Source organism: Dermacentor variabilis, chromosome 1, assembly GCF_050947875.1.
Source record: "Dermacentor variabilis isolate Ectoservices chromosome 1, ASM5094787v1, whole genome shotgun sequence".
In the NCBI taxonomy this organism is placed as follows: domain Eukaryota; kingdom Metazoa; phylum Arthropoda; class Arachnida; order Ixodida; family Ixodidae; genus Dermacentor; species Dermacentor variabilis.
In genome coordinates this window covers 274,459,106-274,479,542 of record NC_134568.1, presented here as the reverse complement: position 1 = coordinate 274,479,542, position 20,437 = coordinate 274,459,106, and the positions used below count along the sequence as shown (strand labels likewise).

The 20,437-nt window shown below is 46.8% G+C and overlaps 1 protein-coding gene across 1 annotated transcript in view; it reads right to left on the bottom strand.

Annotated features, from left to right (window-relative positions):
- The window catches only part of LOC142564867 (uncharacterized), a 262,653-nt gene that overhangs the window by 193,148 nt on the left and 49,068 nt on the right, over nt 1-20,437 (bottom strand). The window contains exon 2 of the mRNA XM_075676059.1: nt 9,170-9,481. Within this exon, the coding sequence (XP_075532174.1) occupies nt 9,170-9,416 (247 nt within the window). The 5' untranslated portion in view covers nt 9,417-9,481. The remainder of the gene's footprint in view (nt 1-9,169; nt 9,482-20,437) is intronic.

The following is a 20,437-nucleotide window of genomic DNA, read 5'->3' as shown; positions in this document are numbered from 1 at the left end:
GCTCGCTCTCTCTCTCTTCATATTTTATTTATTTATTTACGTTATACTATACATTTACTACACTATATACTATACTATACTATACTGCAGACGAATCGGAACGAATGATTGAGGACCTTAACAGAGAGAGCGTAAGAGTGGGGTTGAAGATTAATATGCAGAAGACAAAGATAATGATGAATAGTCGGGCAAGAGAACAAGAATTCAGGATCGCCAGTCAGCCTCTAGAGTCGGGGAAGGAGTACGTTTACCTAGGGCCATTAGTCACAGGAAACCCTGATCATGAGAAGGAAATTCATAGAAGAATAAAAAAATTGGCATTGGCTTAGCTCGGCTATGTCATGATATACGTAGCGAAAGCTAATGCATAGCGTGGTTAGCCTTGGTTAATCTTGATTGCAAGTCCAGGTTAGTCTGGTTGTCTAGCTATGTTGCCGCGTTTAGCCAGTCGTTCGGCGCGCTGGTCGTCTGTTTCCTGGGCGATTCGTTTCCTCTTCATCTCGTTCCGATGTTGATTCCAGGCCTTCTGCTGCTTATCGAAATTGTCGCCGTCCATACTGCCGCCTCAACTGTGGTTGCGGCGCACGCGAGCTCTCCTTTTCTATCCTCCGACATGTTATCAGGCATGCGACGCAGCTGGCGAAGAGAGCGGAGGCGAGCGCAACGACGAAGAACTCGGTGTGACGTCATACCAAACGGCGGCAGCAAAAAAGGCACGGCGCTCCGCAGCTGCGGAACACCTGTGGCTCGGTGCTACTAGTGGCGCATGCGCAGCATAGTGACTAGGGAGCGAGAGAGAGAGAAATATCCGCGGCGAGGCGCGCATTGTGACGTCATGTGCCTCCTCGGAGCACCACCACAGCGAAATCTCAAGTTCGTGGCCAATGGGTTGGATCGCATACGGCAGACATTGGCAGCTCCTGACTGGAAGTTTGCCATTATCACTGAAAAGGAAGGTGTGCAATCAGTGCGTTTTACTGGTGCTGACATACGGGGCAGAGACTTGGAGACTGACAAAGACGCTTGAGAACAAGGTAAGGACCGCGAAAAGAGCGGTGGAACGAAGAAATCTAGGCATAACATTAAGAGACAGAAAGAGAGCGGTTAGAACCAGAGAGCAAACGGGTATAGCCGATATTCTAATTGACATTAAGAGAAAAAAATGAAGCTAGACAGGTCATGTAATGCGCAGGTTAGATAATCGGTGGACGGTTAGGGTTACAGAATGGGTGCCAAGAGAAGGGAAGCGCAGTCGAGGACGGCAAAGACTAGGTGGAGCGATGAAATTAGGAAATTCGCGGGCGCTTGTTGGAATCGGTTGGCGGAAGACAGGGCTGATTGGAGATCGCAGGGAGAGGCCTTTGCCCTGCAGTGGACATAAAATAGACTGATGATGATGATGATAATGACGACGACGACGACGATGATGATGATGATGATGATACATTTATTTTACTTTTTTGCTTTGCATTATGGCCGTAATGCATTATGACAGTCTCGGGAGAGAACAGCAATTTACAATAGGCAGCGAGGCACTGGAAGTCGTAAGAGAATACATCTACTTAGGGCAGGTAGTGACGGCGGATCCGGATCATGAGACGGAAATAATCAGAAGAATAAGAATGGGCTGGAGTGCGTTTGGCAGGCATTCCCAAATCATGAACAGCAGGTTGCCGTTATCCCTCAAGAGAAAAGTATATAATAGCTGTGTCTTACCAGTACTCACCTACGGGGCAGAAACCTGGAGGCTTACGAAAAGGGTTCTACTCAAATTGAGGACGACACAACGAGCTATGGAAAGAAGAATGATAGGTGTAACGTTAAGGGATAAGAAAAGAGCAGATTGGGTGAGGGAACAAACGCGAGTTAATGACATCTTAGTTGAAATCAAGAAAAAGAAATGGGCATGGGCAGGACATGTAATGAGGAGGGAAGATAACCGATGGTCATTAAGGGTTACGGACTGGATCCCAAGGGAAGGGAAGCGTAGCAGGGGGCGGCAGAAAGTTAGGTGGGCGGATGAGATTAAGAAGTTTGCAGGGACGGCATGGCCACAATTAGTACATGACCGGGGTTGTTGGAGAAGTATGGGAGAGGCCTTTGCCCTGCAGTGGGCGTAACCAAGCTGATGATGATGATGATGATGATGGCCGTAGTATGAGCGCCTAACCTGGGGAGAGTCAAACACACTTTTAAAGCGAATAGATTTCTTTGCCTTTTTCGCCCATTTCTTGTGATTGGAAGCGGTCGGCAGGCTGTAGTTGTGGTCGTTGATCGACGGTCAGTAGTCGGACGTGCGTTAAGGCGCACGTGCAAAGGGCGCATTCTGTCGCGCAAAAGAGCGGCGCGGCGCGTTCACCGCCGAACATCAATTTTAGAGCTATTTTATACGCACGTGCTATTGAGCGTGTGCTTTGACGTGTCTGAAAGCTTAGATGCGGTAGTAGAGCGCTCGGTATGAAAAACGTTCGTTCGTTCGTTCGTTCGTTCGTTCGTTCGTTCGTTCGTTCGTTCGTTCGTTCGTTCGTTCGTTCGTTCGTTCGCTCGCTCGTTCGTTCGTTCGCTCGCTCGCTCGCTCGTTCGTTCGTTCGCTCGCTCGTTCGTTCGTTCGTTCGTTCGTTCGTTCGTTCGTTCGTTCGTTCGCTCGCTCGCTCGCTCGCTCGCTCGCTCGTTCGTTCGTTCGTTCGTTCGCTCGCTCGCTCGCTCGCTCGTTCGTTCGTTCGTTCGTTCGTTCGTTCGTTCGTTCGTTCGTTCGTTCGTTCAGGCTATTCGCTTACATTGAAAGTTGTGTGCGTAGCAGTGACGACTGTGACCTTCTTTGTTCCGTCTCCTCTTTCAATCCCCTTTCCCGCTTCCGCATTGCAGGGTAGCCTACCAGGCTCAGCCTGGTTAACCTCCCTGCCTTTCCCTTACGACTTATCTCTCTCTCATGGTAAATTGTCTCTGCACCATGTTCCTTTTTTTTTTCAGCGGTCGAATCCTTTAACCTTGTCTGTCTGCTCATTTTTCGTCTGATTTACTACAAAAAAATATTTTTTGCTAAATATATTGTTACAAATTAGAGGTACTCATCGATGCGTAGATGACGAGGAATGCTTTCTGTACAGGCAATAACAGGCAGCTGCCTTTTTGTAATTGTCTAAAGTTGTCTAAAAAAATGTAAGCAGTGACATATTTATTATATCACTCTAACCCCCCCCCCCCATTTATTTCCCCATCCCGTATTATCGTTATCATATATAAACTAAATATGTCACCGTTATATTAAAAAATAATTTTTTAAAAATATCAGTGGACGAAGCAACAACTCCTCTTGAATGAGCAGCGCTTTTGTGTATATTGGACCAGCAGGGCCATTATATTTATTTTGGCTAACGTTACGTCCGCTGGGAAACAGCTGCTGAAACCAAAAACCCTCATTTTTTCAGAGTGGGTAGACAGGAACAAATGAATCTGAGCCCAAAATATCGGCCCACTGGGCAAACAACACGCGGCCGGAGAGTAGTCAGTTGCCTCGTTTTCCTTCGCTTCTGACTTATTTCATTTTCTCTCTTTCTTACCGCGTTGCCCCGTTCGCACAACACGGCTTCGCGCGCACGTAAAAGCCGAGGTTGCAGTGACTAATCAAATTTCGCCACTGAAGGAGAATGCGTAGCAAGCTGTTCAGTTGCCAGACGTGCAAAAGCTTTTTTTTTTCTTTTCTTTTTTCTCCCCTGTGTCGGGAGGCGCGAGCACGTACGCCCGCTGGCTAGCCGGGGTAGCATAATTGGCTGTTTACACTGGCGGCTCTTCCGAGTTGCTTAGCGCTCCAGTTAGGTAAGCCTCAGTGGCCACGGAACGCCGACACGCGCAGAATATAGGGCTGTAACAATTTTAAAGAGCAAGAGCTACAGCGTTCCTCTGACTGTCGTCTGAATGTGTGTCAAGGCGGCAACCGCGCGCACGCGTTATTTGACGCGCTCCCACGCGCCTGCAGGGCGGTGTGCTGCACCGCGTCTGCTGGACTAAATTGCGAAAGCGTGCTTCTCTATTTTCCGGAGCAGTCCCGAGACCATTGGGAGTTGTAGGAGTTCCCCGCGTGCTCATATTGGTGTGACCTCCCACGCCTTTCCTCAGTCGCGCGACCACCGACAGATGCCCTCTCACGTAGACGTGACTTGGCACGTAATGGACTGATTCCTGTGGCTGATGTACAAATGCCCGAGAGCATTCTAATTCAATCACTCGGAAAGCACACTTATTCGACATCAGTATAACTCGTTTGCGCTGTATTTACTTCAACCCTGTCGTTGCCATCTTGCTTCTCTTCTTCAGTGTTTTGGGGAAGTATTTTTAGAGGTAGCCTGTCTTCGTCATGGCCGCTCGGTAGCACATGGAACCGTTGCTAAGTCGCTGCAGAAGACTGGCGTTAGCACTTTCGCCTGCCTTCTTATTTCACAGCTATGGCAGTTGGCTTTGGTCATACCACATTTAACATACTATTTAACATAATAACATGCCAAGGCTTTATTATAACGACTGTGAGCTTTCCCCACTATATTGTGAACTTTGCTTATGTCGGTGGTCAATTCCTTCATTGGATATGAAATAATGGCATTAAAAAGAATCAAGTTGCATATAGTCTTTATAGTCTATAGCGTTTAATACAACAATGCGTGGGAGTCATCATAACAGATCAAATGTTTATACGCCGGTGAAAAAATCGACAAGGAATAAATCTGTTCGTTGTAAAGAGACTGTTAGAAGGCTTCGGCAGCAGCTTGTGGGCAGGAGGTGATGGGGACTAGCTGTATCGCAAGGACATATGCCCACCAAAGTCACCACAGACTCGAAATTTTGTGTTAGGGAGCGAAAGAACGAGCTATTTTCTCGCTCTATAGTGCTGTGATCAGGACTGTGTGCACACGACATGAACACACTGAACACTTGCAGCGGCATGTACGTTAATCCATCCCTTTCAAAGAGAGAAAGAGAGAGAGAGAAGAAAAGGGAAAGGCGGGAGGTTAACCAGATGGGAAGATCCGGTTTGCTACCCTACGCTGGGGAGAGAGAGGAGGGGGAGGTAAAGTGATAGCAAAGTAGAGATAAAGAAAGAAAGGAGCATAGACATACAATCACAGTTGGTCACTGTCACCGCATACCGTCACCGCACAGCACAGTAGCACTTGCAGCACTATAAACATCTGTTCACGCTACAGCCGCTTGTCCAATTACGTTGCCCTTAAAAACCGCAACAGTGCCCTCGTCGCCTTGCGCTGCGATGGCTTGTGATGTCGGCATTCTAAAATAAGTTCCTCTGTTAGAGGTCTTTGGTCAAAGCACACTATCGCGATTGCGAGCGATCGTCTCTGTAAATTGTCGCGAGGACAGTCACAAAAGGATTATTTTAAGCGTCCCACTGTGTCGCCTTCCCTGTATAGTTTACAGACTGTAAAACTCCGTTGTCAGTCTTTTAATGAAATAAAAATATTAGAAAAGTAGTATTTATCTGCGTGTGTACTAGATAGAGCATCGAAAAATTTGGGGTCACTCCGCGAGTTAATGATGCATCTATCGCTGTTGCTTCGCATATCTGTCACATATACGCCTGTTTTTTTTTTCTGACATTCAGTTAATGCTTCCAAAAAGCCTTTGCTTTTTGGCTCTCGATCACTAGAAACGTGCACATTAAAAGCATCTACTTTTAATAAGGAACTGTCACGGAGAATTCTTCCTCCCAGATTTCACATGTGCAGCACAGAATAACAATCCAGGTAATGCGTATAGAACAACGGAAGCTTGAACATTGAGGATATATAAAGGATATTTGAATAGTTATGTTGGACGCAGCCCGTATTACGTCTGAAAAGAATTTGAAGGAGATGCACATTGAGGACAGCCCAACTTCATCCGTGCATTCAGGTTATAAGGAGAGGCGGACACAGCTTAGCCACATCGATGAACGAGTTCGTTAACAACATACCACTAATTAACGTTTTATTTACTGACTCTAAGCCCTACGCTACAGATATTAAGCCTCTTAAAAATTATTTCAATGTGTGCACTTTTTCTAACACGTCAGTGCGCATTGAAATACTCGTCAGAAAAGAATTGCACTTCGCCAGGTTCATTTGGAAAAGGTAGTCGACTGCGATTCCGATATATGCATATCAGAGCACCGCACACGAACAAATCGAGGCAAATTAAGGTAAAAAGGGAGACCTGAGAGCTACACCTGTAAAGATAGCGGAAAGCCAAAACTTAATCAAGGGAGGCCAGCTAGGGGAGACATTTGAGCCAACAGCGGTTGAATGAATAATGCGAAGCGGGAGAAAAGCAAAAAAAAAAAAAAGATGTTCCGAGCGTCTGTGCTTTCGTGCAGCGGAGGAACAGCTGCGCTGAGGACACGGAACCAACAGTGCTGCGCGTCTGCGCGAGCGCCGCGGTAGGGTCATTTCCGTTTCGACGCGGAGCCGCCAGGGCGAGGTCAGACGCCACACAATTGGCTCGCACAGAAACGTCGACGACCCGCTGCATGCTCCCGCTTGACTGAAAGCACGCGCTCTAATTCTGGACCAGGACAAACTGCATTCGCCACTCTGCGCACAGCGATGTGACGCCTGAAAGCAACCGACCGAAATAAACGCTCTGCTGTGCGACAGAGCAGCGTGCACACAGGCGCGGATCTCGTCCGACCGGGCGGGCGGGGGATGGGTTACGATGACTTCCCGCGCCGCTTCACCGGACAGGCGTGCACACGGGCTGGCGGAGAACGTTTGCCCCCCTCCGAGCGCGATCTACGAGTCGAGCCTGCGTCATTTGAGCCATTACGTTTCTTGCTATCGCAATCTCGACAGCGGGCCCCGAGCACGTCCTTGTGGAAGAGGGGGACGTAGCATCATAAACTGTGCGCCGATGCTTTCTATTTTCAGAGAAGCTGTTAAAGACTAGTTAAGCACGCTACAGCTTTCCTTTACAAATGATGCGACAGGATGTAAGGCAAGTTCTGACCAGGTATCTTGCCTCTCCCGCGTATTACTTATTTGGCGACAGCTACGAGCGAACGGGGAAGAAAATGAAGAAACAGATATCAATATAGAAGAAACTACTTCGTCTTGAGCCTTAACTGCAAGGCTAAACTTGTCCCCTTATTTAACCGTAAGTTTTCGTCAAGCTAGTTTTGAGGCTCTTAAACTGTGAATGAAATTGCGCAGAATGTTGTAAATTACCACCTATAATTAGAATTCGAATAAATTAGGAAGGGCAATTTGCAAGCCAAGGAAAGAACTGGGAAAAAAAAAACGTCCCCGTGCATATAAGAAAAAAGAAGTCTCTTTTTCTTTTTTTGTCATATAAGAACGAAAATAATTACATGCCGAAATTTTTGTTGCCTGATTACAATATGTGAAGCAATTTTGACATGCCGAAACCCAAAATAGTGCTTGTTTACATATTTGGGATATCAGCTGACTTTTTCCACCAGCGACCGGCGTTGCCGCGATCTCCAGTATTTTTTACTCGGGAGATGGTCTGGAGTCCAGCCGGTGTAAAGTTGCAGGTGTTGGACGTCGTATCGAGGACAGGTGCACAACAAGCACTCCGTGGTTTGCTAGCATCTACAGTATTGGACATCGGATTGGACGTTGGACTATTTATTGGACGTTGGACTATTTATTAGACGTCGCACCTACAGGATTTGGCGTCATACCATTAAACATTCCAATGCAGTAAGAAAAAAGCATTCATAAACGTCAATTTCAGCTATCAGCTATTCCGTCACTAATGCATTTCTGGAGGTGCACCTGCCCGAGTGACCATTTATACTCATCCTGTGCATGCTCGTGGTAGTGCGCGGTGTTTACACTCTCCCCGTTTTTCTCCTTCTGTTTCCTTACCACCAATGTAGTGTTTCAAAGCGAACACTACTATTGTTGACCTCCCTGCTTTTCGTGCTCTTGCTTTCATTCTATCTTTATATTCATTCTTGGTAAATCTCGTCGTTAGCGCCGGGCTTCCTCGGAAAAAGCAGTATCATCATTGGCAGTATAGTGCAATTATAAGGGACATTTAAAAGCAATATCTGAAAAAATTCCTCATTCAGCAATAAGTGCCTTTGAAACCTGGTTGGATTTTAACTAAACTAAGCATTAAATACTTGTTTAATGGCTTCTTTCCACTTTGTTCCTACGGTACATTAACAAAAATGGGCCACTAATGGCGCACATATCATATTCTACTATATAAAATCATAAAAAATGTGGGTAGTAATAGAATTCCAGTTCTCTTGACAGCCTCTGTGGCTATACGCGTTTGACCATAACTTAATTAGCCAAACGTAAACGCCCGTAAGTGGTGCGTTAAAATTGGGGTCATCAAAACAACGAGTTGACAGTATTTTATTAATAAAAATGAGGGAAATCGCAGCATGAGAAACTGCTTTTATATATTAGTCTTCTACGTTTGTTTTCCTTTTCTTAAAACATACGTTCCAACGCCTTATTTCTGGAATACTTTTCATTCTCTCTTCGTATTGCTTAGATGTTTAGCCTGTTACATGTCCCTGCCTTTCCTTACAGCCTCGTTGAATTAGGAAGAGCCTAAATGACGCTGATACATGTGTTCTAACAAAATGCACGAACACAGAAAGATTCAAACAGTGTACGTAGTTTCCTTGTTATGAATGGCAATGACTAGAAAACGCTTACATTAGTTTGCCCATTGTTCGTACAACGAATTCGGGCGAATGTTTAGACTTGAGAGCGTTTACGTTGGACAATGGTCCGAATGATGGGACTGCGACGTTACATGTCGAAGCCTGTACGAGAAGAATGAAATCAAGTTGGTCAACACAGCTAGTAGCGCGCGTTGGTTGAGCACAGTGAAGAGCACGTCGCTTTTAACAGACGTGGACAACGGCGAAACGGACGAAACACACATAACACGCTATGTGAATCTCGTCCATCTCTTCCATTGCGCACGTCTATTAAGCGTAGCATACGCTTCAGAATAAAAGAAGCTTTTGCCTCCGTCTAGCAAAGCAGAGTGTCGCCGCCCATGCCGGCTAGCGTGCGTCACAGGTGCAGGATGCAGGACACAAAGGGCTCTGGTCATGGCAAGCCATATGCGATTTGGGATGTGCGTGAGACAGAAATAGATGAACAGGAATTTCGCAATTCTGAGAACCACTTACCGAGGATCTGGCCCGCTATGGTGCGACCGTCCTCGCCAAGCACCGCGTTGCGCGCGTCGTAAGTGTCGGTGTACTGGACGAAGGCGTAGCCCTTGTGCATAGAGATGCCGATGATGCGTCCGTAGCGCTTGAACAGCCGCTCCACGTCCTCCTTGGAGACCACGTGCGTGTTCAGGTTTCCCACAAAGATGCGCGAGTTGACCGCTGCCGGGTCCGTGCTGTTGGTCTGGTTGCCCACGCGCGTCATTCCGCCGGTCGGCGCCAGCTCCGCCACGGCCAAGGGACGGGAGGCCCAAGGCCACCGAGACAGCGCTGCGTGACACAGAACAGGCAGCTTTGTTAAGCCGGAGAACGAGCAAATGTCGATTTCCTTTGCTATTACATGTCTACAGGCGAGTTTGGTGTTGGGTTTGTTGGTACACGATGCTAAGAGCAAACTATATATCTACTGCGCAAATGTATTTAAATGCTGTGTAATTCCTGGGTAACAGGCGCCTTTTCAACGACTACTGATACCGAGTGCCACTAAAATCCGCGAACTACATTGGCTCCGTATTGAGAGCTGGTTTTCAACAATGATTTCAACAATCATTGGTTATCGCTACCGTACTGTCGAAAGAATTTTGTGACACAGATATAATAAATTACTCACATGATCATACACTCCTTCAAACCTCAGGGAAATAAGAAAACTAAACTATTAAATATTAGCAAGTGAATTAATCGCCCAGTAAATTATTCGTTTAATTATTTTAAAAAAAGCTTTTTACTCAGGAGAAACAATGGCTCCGGCGAGAGCAGCATTCAGAATAACAAAACAAAAGAGGTCAGTTTCCGAGGCTGTAACGACGAATAAAAAGGTATTTCGAAGAACACGGTTTCGAAATAGGACTATAGTAAATCACTGTTGAACTCACTCTTGAAGTGCGTATATTAAGATCATTTATTTGTTTACAATGGAGCCTATCTCGCACAAGGCCAAACCAGGAGGACATTACTATACAAAATAATAATAATAATAGCTGGAACAAGATGCTCATTGTTAAAAATAAGCACCACAAAGCAATAACGATGGCTTTAGTTCTTGGAACAACAAATTGAAGTGGTTTTCAAAATAATGTAATGAACACATAGTAACAAACATACAAATACAAAGTATGTGTCATTCCCTACTTATAGATATTAATTATAGTATACACTTATAGTAGAACGGATTATATACCGCGGTAAAAGAGATGAAGAGACCCTTACAGACAAAGGGAGCAGTGTTATGTCAGAATCATATGTTTTTCATATTGAGCTCAAATAGCGCACTCGGCGCCTGATTAGAAAAATGCGCAAAATGCGATTGAGTGTACAAATCGTCATTATCGTTAAGATTCGCAATTGTTCATGGAGTTGCGTCACGCTTAGTTCACGTCTTTAATGACAATGTCATTTAGATGCTATACATGTCCCTCACGGTTTGCTATGATCAAATGAGGGGTGCGTACATTGAAGTATCCTTACAGGTGTCCTTTGTTGGTTTGCTCTTACAATAAGTGCACTTTCATAGGTATAGAGAACAGTTACGATAAACGAAGTAGAGAAGAAAAAGTAACTGCTATCAGTAGTAAATAGGATGGGCAAACAAATGGATGGCCGCGGCGCAAGATATCGCGTGATTCTCCTGTAAAGTGTGTTTTGTCTGCTAGGCATTGTTGTAGCAGAAAAAAGCCCAGCCTTCGGGTCACAGCATGATTACTCGTCGGAGTTCCGGAACAATGGTTGGAATCTCGATGGCATGAAATAACTTCTTCGGTAAATTTTTCCTAGCCCGGTGGAGTATTTTTTAAATCTTTATTTTAGAATGATGTGTGTTACTGTGAATACCCAGATAAATCAATAGGTGAACCGAAAAGAATAAAAAAGAAAAAAAGAAAAGCAGAAAGACAGAGAGAGAGACGGAGCAATGCTCCTTTTGTTATTTCTATCCCACGGAACATCTGCTTCACTTGGACCCGTTCCATTTCATTCACTTTAAAGGTCCCTTCCAATTCGATGAAATGGAGCGCTTACGAATATATTCAGCTCCACCGACATCAGAGTGAGTGCATGAAAGCCTGGCTCCTTGGAGCTTTTAGTAAAGCTAAGATGAATGCGGAGCATGCATTTTCTTTCCCCTAGTCAAGTGAATATTTGCAAAAGCCACATTTATGAAAAAAAGTGCGCATGTATTTATTGTAACCTTTACTTGTAGAAAATGAGCAGTGCCGGTGAAACCCGAATTCCATTTCTTGTTTATCTTATGCGTAACTTGTTTGGCGTTCTATCCCAGCGCGAATCGCTGTTCGCGGCCAAAGTCGCACGTCAAGAAAGAAATTGGACGGGCGCCAAAATGTTGAATTCCAGGAACACAAATTGCTCCGATTTGTCCTTTCTTAGCGTGTTTTCTCATAGTAAGCAGAATGGTTACGCCTCTACCCGTGTTAGCATTCCAATGCGGCCTTTCACTGCTTTATCGATAGCAAGAAGCGAGCCGTCGTCTGCGTTGATGCCGTACACTCTGGCGCGTGCCTTCTCCAAGAAATGCCGGCCGTCTGACTGGAAAGTTGCGGGGGGGACGTGGCCACATAAAGGCGTCCCTTAGAAGTCAGTTCTTGTACGCTGCCCGAGTAGTAATTAAGTGACACCGTCAGGAACATTGGGCGCCTCGGGGCGCTCGCTACAGTTGGAATTCTTGGTCCAGCAAAGTTTCCTGGGAGCAGTCGTGGACAGAGAAGGGACGCAGACCGGAGTGGCTTTCGCGCCTGCCCCGTGGTGCACGTAAATAAGTAACGGGCCCCAAAAGCTGCAGCTGTGGCCCGGCACAACAAACGTAATCGCGCGGATCCGCGGCGGCGGCAGCGAAATTGTCAGTGCCGCGCAGCTCTCAACTAGCGCCGTTTCAGCAGGACCGACGAGAGCAGGCGGCACTAGCCATCCCCGGCGCCGACGCTAATAAATGTAGCCAGCACAGTAAAAAAAGCGAGAGGCCCTCAGGGAAACACATGGGGCGGCAAGGGGGAAGGGGGATGCCCTTTAATCTTCTTCAGGTGGTTAGGGCTATTTCCACCCCAGTCAGTAATAAAGTTGGCCAGCGAGCAAAAAAAAAATAAAAATAGGGGTGCAGTCCTACGACTTCCGCTGTTTACCCTGACCGCGCTAGTGGCCCGGCGGCACGTCCGCCGGCGTGCAACAACGTGCGCTCTTGTTGCGCCAACCCGGCAACTTGACCGCAATCCCCGAATGGGCGCCAGTTGCCGCCTGGACGCCCCGGGGCATCTCTGCCCCCTACCCCCGTCATAAGTGCGCGGCAGGGCCGTCGCTCAGAGCGATGCGGGCTCGCCACTCCCGATTCCATTTCGTGCACCGAGACTTTCGACAGCCGGCCACAACTACCATCGATACATAATTCCTTTACCGCTCTGGCGGAGCAACCACGTTCACGTATCTTCCGACCCCCGTAGCGAGGGCTTTTTTTGTTTTTAGTTGTGTTCACGTTTTCGGAAACGAAGCGCTGCACTGTGCCTCGCCTGCGGGCACTCCACCAACTCCGCGGCAATCTTCTTTCGCCGCCGATGTATAGCCTGTAACGGCGTCGCTTATGCACATGAAAGGCTGTATCGCAACCATGGCAAAGGGCACGTAGGAAATTTAATAAACTGCTCCCGGAACTTCCATTGCGTCTGTAGGTCGTTCTTTGGTACTAGCCGGCCAGTTCAGGAAACGGCTCGCTTCGAAACAATACGGTGTGAAAAAGTAATTCGCTGAAATTCTGTTAGAAAACTAGAAATCGGCCCTTGATGCGAACTTCACTGGTGGTGTAAGTAACCTGTCCGTTCGAAAAAAATAGTAGCGCCCCCACACTTTCGATTCTATTACTCCGCAAAAGTATGTACTATTGGCAAGTTAAAATCAAGAAACCAAGACGCAAACTACACACATCTTCAACATAATTTATTGTTATGAGTTTATCCGTCAATAGCACCAGCAAGGTTTGGGTACGGGCTAGTTGGTATTCCATGGTATCAATTGTCACTTACAGCACATACATAGACAAGGGACAAAAAAAGGGCGACGAAGACAAGCTCTTGTCTTCGCCGTCCTTTTTTTGTCCCTTGTCTATGTATGCGCTGTAAGTGATGATTGAAACAATAGCACCAGAGCGTAGCAGAATTTAATTTATTATTGACTTCCATGGATTAAAGTGGCGGAAGGAACTAATGTAAAAAAAAATATCCTTAAGCTAAACAGAGATGAGGTTAAGCTACTGCTTTAAGTACAAAAAATGCTTCGAATGTCAAAGCGGCATTCGGTTTGACACGACGCTTGAAAAGTGGTGAGCCACTAGAGTGTGCTAATATAGCTCCTTTTCTTATTCGCTCTCTCTCAGTCGCTCCCGTTTTGGGTGCGTGCTTGCACCTATCAGTGTTTGTGTGTCTGTCGTGTCTATCTGTGTGCGTGATTAAAAGCACGCGAGGTAACGGCTGAAGGTAATTTACCCTGTGTGAGGCTCTTCCCATCTCGCAAAAATGGCTAGATGGGAAGATACCTGGCACCCGCATGCTTAAATCAACGGAAGATCCACTTTTGAAATCAGCACTGCTGTTCTGATGTAATTCTAGGATTGGTTTAGCACTCGCTGTTTTAAAGTTGCTTTTCATTCTTGCAACCTAGTTTTTATTCGTTTATATTTTTTTTCGTTAGGAGGGGATTTGAATCTCAGAGGTGTCCTATGTGCGTTTGCGAACGCAACAGAAGGAAGGTGTGGCGATGTTACGCATAAAACGACGATGCCAAAAACGTTTCGATTGTGATCATGAGTTCGCTTCGTGCGCTCCACACGAACCCGAACACAAATGCGTAGCGCAGACTTGCGATGACAGGCTTTACTGCTGAACGATGCGCTCATGTTCCTGCTCGCACGCGCGAGAACAGTTACCGTTCTCCATCCTGTCGCAGGGGTCGACAGCACTCACTATTCACTAACCTACTAAAAAGTTGCGCGAGCTTTTTCACCTGTCAGAGGACTGTGAATGCTGAAACCATCGTGTTGAAGTGTACGAACTGTTTACAAAGCAAATGAAAGAAACGCTGCTCTTTTGAGTTCGCCGAATTTTTATAAAGATGTCTGGCAAAAAAACAACAACATGTATTGCCCCGAACCAGCGCGAATTACAGTTCCAGCGTTCGGCGTCGTTGATTAAAATGTACAGACAAGGCCTTAACGCACACCAGGTTAAGCGAACAGTATTCGTCTCAACAGGTGAGGAGAAGCCAAGTCCTATATCGAGTGTCCCACGTAACTTGAGCCAGACATTAAAAATATGCAAACGTCACCTCGCTGGACAGAACCAAGGTAATGCTGTTTGCGTCGTATTGGAGATATTCAGATAAAATTAGACCTGTTGTTGGGCGAGTTGGTTCATACTGCGAGGAAATAAATGCACTGCGCAAAATTCAACACAAGGTCGCAGTATGGGACAAGGACAAGCGCTCACTTTCAACAACCTTTATTCTTCGTCGCTCGTCGATATAAGTCTCTAGTCCACTTGCGCGAAGCATGTTGGCTAATGCCGGATACCCTTGCGCGGCCGTAACGGCAATTGCAGAAGTCCTTCCGCGTGAAACAAAAGCAGGCCGTTCCAGGGTGAAAACCGGGTGGCTATGTAGGAGTCGTCGAGATGTGTTGCCATATGTGCGTCGCCTATCCCACAACCTGAACAAGGTAGCGAGCAGGCACAATGTGCCGACAGTTTCTTTCGCCCCGCGCAAGCTGGCTGGGCTTTGCCCCAGAATCTCTGCTGAAAAGAAAAAAAAAAGAACCCGGAGGTTGCGGCAAAAAAGCACCTTTGAGAGTATGTGAAATACATGGTTGGCGTTGTCTACGAGATTCCGCTACCTTGTGGAAAGGCGTATGTTGGGCAAACCGGACGTTGCGTCAACGGTCGTGCAAGGGAACATGAACTTTCAATTAAAAATAAACGAAATGCGCATTTGCCTGCGCATTTTCAAGCTTGCATGTTTGTTCCTGCTTTCCGAAAAATAAAGATCTTGGGTGAAAGCCAAGATACCACTGTCCGGGCGCTGATGGAAGCTTTCTATATATCTCTTAGAGGGAAGGCTTGCGTAAATGACATCTATTTCTTTAATGGATAGTGAGAAGTGCTTTTGCCCGGCTTGCTTTAATCTGTGGTTGTGACAATATGATAACATTCTTCGCGAATGTGCGACTAGAGACGTACATTTACGAGCGACGAAGAATAAAAGCAGTTGAAACTTAGCGCTTGTCCGTGTCCCTCTACGTCCTTGTCTTGAATTGGGCGCAGTGCATTTATTTCCTCGCATACTCAGATTATTTTTTGCATTCCGCCCAATTACATAATTAGTCTTAATTCATTGATCCACTTATCAAATATTATATTTAGATAAAAATTGTCAATGATTAAATTGGAGAGCAATATGAAAGACTCCTGATACAACTTTCTGTTGCTCACTACGTGCTATAAGCCGTGAATACACGCGAAGTGCCTCGAGAGGCCAGTCGCACGTCAATTTTTCTTGTATTCGCGGGCTTCTTTCATGCTTAGAAGAACACTTTTATGTAACAAGTATTGAGCAACAGAAAGATGTATCGGGTGTCTTTCGTGTTGCTCTCTAATTTTCTCACTGATACCTTTGATCTAATTATAATATTTGATAAGTTGATTAATTGTTTAGGACTAATTATGTACTTAGGCGGAATGCAAAAAAATAATCTGGGTATGTCCAAGCGACGGCAAACAACATTACCTTAATTGTGTCCAGCTAGGTGGCATTTGCATATTTTTTATGTGTGGCTCAAGTTATGTGGGACACCCTATATATTTCCTCCTTTCGTTAACTTCTTTCTTCTCCTTTACCCCTTATACATAGCGCCATTTCCTTTATCCTCCTGATTCGTTTGAGTAATGCAGCCTAATCAAATCTCGCAGTACATCTTAACCTTACATCTACCGAGTTGTTTCTCTGACCTGTTGCAAAAAGGAGAGAGAAAGAGAGAGAGAAAGGCGCCGTCTTCTGGGACCCACCCGTTTGCCGCTGCCAACGGTCGCTTTTCTTTGTCTACCCAACAAGCGACAGCGTGAGGCGAGGAAAAGTACATTACCTCCTTTTGTTTCTCAGAGCTCAGCAAGCCGGAATGCGTTGAAAGCCAGTCTCAGAAACCTACTGCGCTTTATATAGGTCAAAGGGGGGGAAAAAACAACGAAGCTGAAAAACAGAACCTTCGTAGAACTTTCGGAATGATTGCGAAAGCTCCAGTCGCAGCTCAAGTGCGGACCTCTGCCACCTGCTACTTCTCCGAGACAAGAAACAAAGAACGCAAAGAGCTGCAGCGTAAGAAAAGGCACACGTCGCAGAAAGAACACAGGAAGCCATTCCTTGATGTCGCTTAGGCGCTGAAAGGAGGAGCGCCCAGTGGCACTTAGTTCCTGCAGCGTGCTGTCACAGTGGCGCGGATCGATGGCTTGTTTCAGCTGGACGAAAGGGAGAAAGCGACGGCCGGTCGGGCCGAGGGTGAAACAGCGGATTACTCGCCACGCGCGGCGAAAGTGTTCTGATGAGTTTCCGGCAAAGGATGTCCACGCCTCGCCGCGCGCGCACCCCCGCTGCACCGGACCAATCGATGTCGGCAACGAGGGACGTGGGCGCCACACATGCACCGTGCCGCGGGTCCCAGGAGCTGTCACGCAGATGCACCACGGCTACGAAATATGAGTGTGCCCAGGACGCGGCACGCGCGTGCTGCCCGCGCTGCGGGCAGTAGTACGTTTAGCCTGGGCAAGGTTTTCCTGACGGCGTGGGCCGCCTGGTCCGGAGCACGTCCGGCCGACCGCACTTGAGCCCGGTCTGCGTTTCACCTTGGTGCGCCAAGCTTTTCGGCATGCCACGCTCGCGTGAGTGGCCAGTGACGGTGGAAACGTGGAAGCTCACAGAGACGACTGGTTTGAGCGATGAGTTCAGCGAGTCTCCGAGCAATCAGTGCTGTTTTCAGAGTGGAGCACACCACCAACTCCAACGCGACCGCGGCAGAATCGTCGGTCTTTCATGCTCCTATCCCTGCTTTGAGTTTGAAAACGCTATCGCCAAGTTTTATGCTGCCGGCCGGAATCGTTCTTTCCCGGAGAATTTTCCCATTTAAACGGCGCTTCGGGGTATAGCGCATGCATTCCTCGCTGCCATCAGATCTTGGGAGCCTGCGGTTCCTTAATGCGGAACTTGTTTTGCGGGAAACAAATGTTTGCGCACAAGAGCGCTTCGAACGCGGCACCATAAGAATGTGGAAAGGGGCAGAAGGGCGCGCGTGCCTGAGCCCGATAAAGAAGCGGATGGAGCCCGGCCAGAGAAAGGTGCGATCTCTCAACGTCAGATGCGGGAAGCGCTTTCATAAAGACGCGCGGCCCTCGAACGGGCACGCACCGGCTAACCCAGGACGCTCGTAATCTCTCCTCGGAGCTCAAGCTGCCGCATAAGAGTGCCTCCGTCAGCTCCCCGCTGTGCTCCGTCTCTTCGCATTAACAGAGCGCCACCGGGAAACAAAAATGCGAGACGGAGCGGAGCGCAACAGGTCGTGCGTACTGAAGTGTCCCGACAGAGATCGCGCTGATTCGCCGCTGTTGTTTTCAAGCAAAGATGCGGTTTAGATTGTTCCGCGACTGCAGAAATTAATGCAAAATGTGTTTTTAGAGATAACCTCGTAATCCCCTGAATGATGTTTCTTTATTCGTTTTCATAAGAATGACTGTAATTCTGTAAGCCAGCAACGTATCGACGTGGGAAAGATGGTTATGACGGTGCGGGACACAGAACAAAGGAGAGCGAAAGTTACCACGTTCGCTGAAGTCGTCCTTTCGCTTGTACTTTCTCTTGCGCCTTCCCCGCTGTGCCTCTGAAGATCTCAGAAAAACCACAATGCTCATAATGCCGTTGATGGTGTAAAGCGCGTGTTCAGGGCATCCTTTTACGACTGACTCAGCATTACGCATGATATCTATATATTTGGTACTTTACGTCAAGTGTTAGTATGTAGCCCGTACTATTACTATAAGCTATCTTTAAAGGGCTTGATTATTTCTATTGCTTTATGGCTATATTCTTCTCTTGTTTCGTGTTTTTTTAGAACTATTTGATTTCTCAACCAAATTAGACGAGCGCGTGAGTGAAACTGAGAGGGATAGAACAACGGAAGTACCTACTGTAAATTATCTTCAATACAGTCGGACTGTCGCTATCACAAACCGCTCAGCGGACTACGAGAGATTCTTTACGACGCACCTGTTAATGCCGCAACCGAAATTCAGAGCGTTGAGTCGAACGCGCTGCAACGTGCTGAACTCGGACGCCGGCAACTACACCGAGATGCGAGCACATCACACTCGTCGCAATAAAGCACGTTGCTGGACACTGTATCAGTGCCATTAAATTGGCTTAGTATCTAATTATGAATTAGTTTTAAAAATACCCGCAAACTCGATTGTTCCAGCAATCCCATTGCATGCTAAAGATGTAAGAACTTCAGAAAAAAATATGCCAGCTGGTAACTATATTGGAATATATACTGTTGGAGAAAACCAGTTTAAAACTACGTGCCCAGAGAAAGTGTTCAGCAGCGAACTTTTGAGCAATCTGCATGTAACAGACACAAGGTCAGCATGTTCGGCTATGAAAGCACCCACTTCGAGCATCCCTTCAAAGAACACTGTACTTCAGATCTGCTGCAGGGCAGCATTGCGGCAACTGATTGCGTTTGCACATTTTCATGTCTTATATATCCTCTCGCGCCAAGAAAGAGCAAGCAAGGAGAGTAAAGGTAGGGAGGTCAACCTGACGAGCATTCGGTGTGCTACCCTACGTTGGGGCAAAGGATATTTGGGGGTAGAGAAAGAGGAAATAGGGTGAAAGTCAACGCTGCGTGGACGCAGGAGGATGCACAGGTCTATAAACCGTTACTCAGGCCGGCCGTAGCACTTGAATAACTGCACCAGTGCACGGATAGCCTTTTGTGTCAGCGACGGATGTGGCCATGGTTCGTGTCCTTTTCACTCAGAAAATCGTCACGAGTCCAGCCGGCTGCCAGGTAACTCTCGCCCTAGGGATGCCATCTGGCCAACCACGTGGCCACGGCACACTCTGAGGGGCAAGCGAAAAGCAGATAATACAGCGGTAGATGGCGAATGCTCCCTAACCTGTAGTTTCCCCAAAACCCTCCCATGCCCTTCTTTATCTTTTCTTGTTCTTTTTCCCCTCTTAGTGTCTTCTTCTATTTCTTTTTTTTTCATTTTCATTCTTCTCTTTTATCCCCGCCTTCCGACAATCCCGCTCTTGTCCTCTCGTCTTAGGAACCACGCAAATACAGGTCAGGCGACAGCTCTCATTCTCTTTCAAGTCTCTCCCTTTACAACCAGCCACCACCGACAACAACCGCACGTGACGTCACTCTACTAAGCCTTTAATACTAACATGCCGAGGATGACGAGGCCGTCTTTGACGAAGATAAGTCCTCCTATCTAAACGTTGGCCAGCCTTTCTGAGGCACCTTATTCCTGTTTATAACCTTTATACCGCAGTTCTTTTAGGAGTGTACGACTACTCTAAGTTTTCAATATGAATGAAATAATCATTGCTGTTCGATTCGATATTTCCCCCGTTCGAAATTGTCGAATATTTATTTATGTTCGAATACAAGGGGTAACAACACCTATACGGGAGTACCGATCAAGGCATTGATGCACGTGAAGACATTTACGAATGACTCTGCTGGTGGAGATCCGCGGTTGCGCAGGCTCCAGTTTCGGAATGAACGCGCTGGGAAGAGAGCTCCTGTTGAATAATTTCTGAGCGTTCGATAAGAATACCTCGCTTTCAGGCAGCCTACATAAGAATTTGTGGTCTCAATTTAGACAAAGCAACTGATCATTCAACTAGTCTCACTATAAGTGCATCCCTTTAAAACTATGTGTGGTGCTTTGTCAACGCACCTCTCTTTCCTTCGGCGAGCACAAAACTCCATGGGCGTCCGGTGACATGTTCCTTTGTTTCTTTACTGTAATATATACGCTGCGCCAGATAACTGAAAGGAGTTATTTCTCATGTACAGACTCCTCAGCTTTCCGGATGTCGTGTTGCAAACGGCGGTATACGCATGTAACAAATAATATAAATAAGCACCATATTATAGCCATAGGGACTTCATAGAAACTTTATATC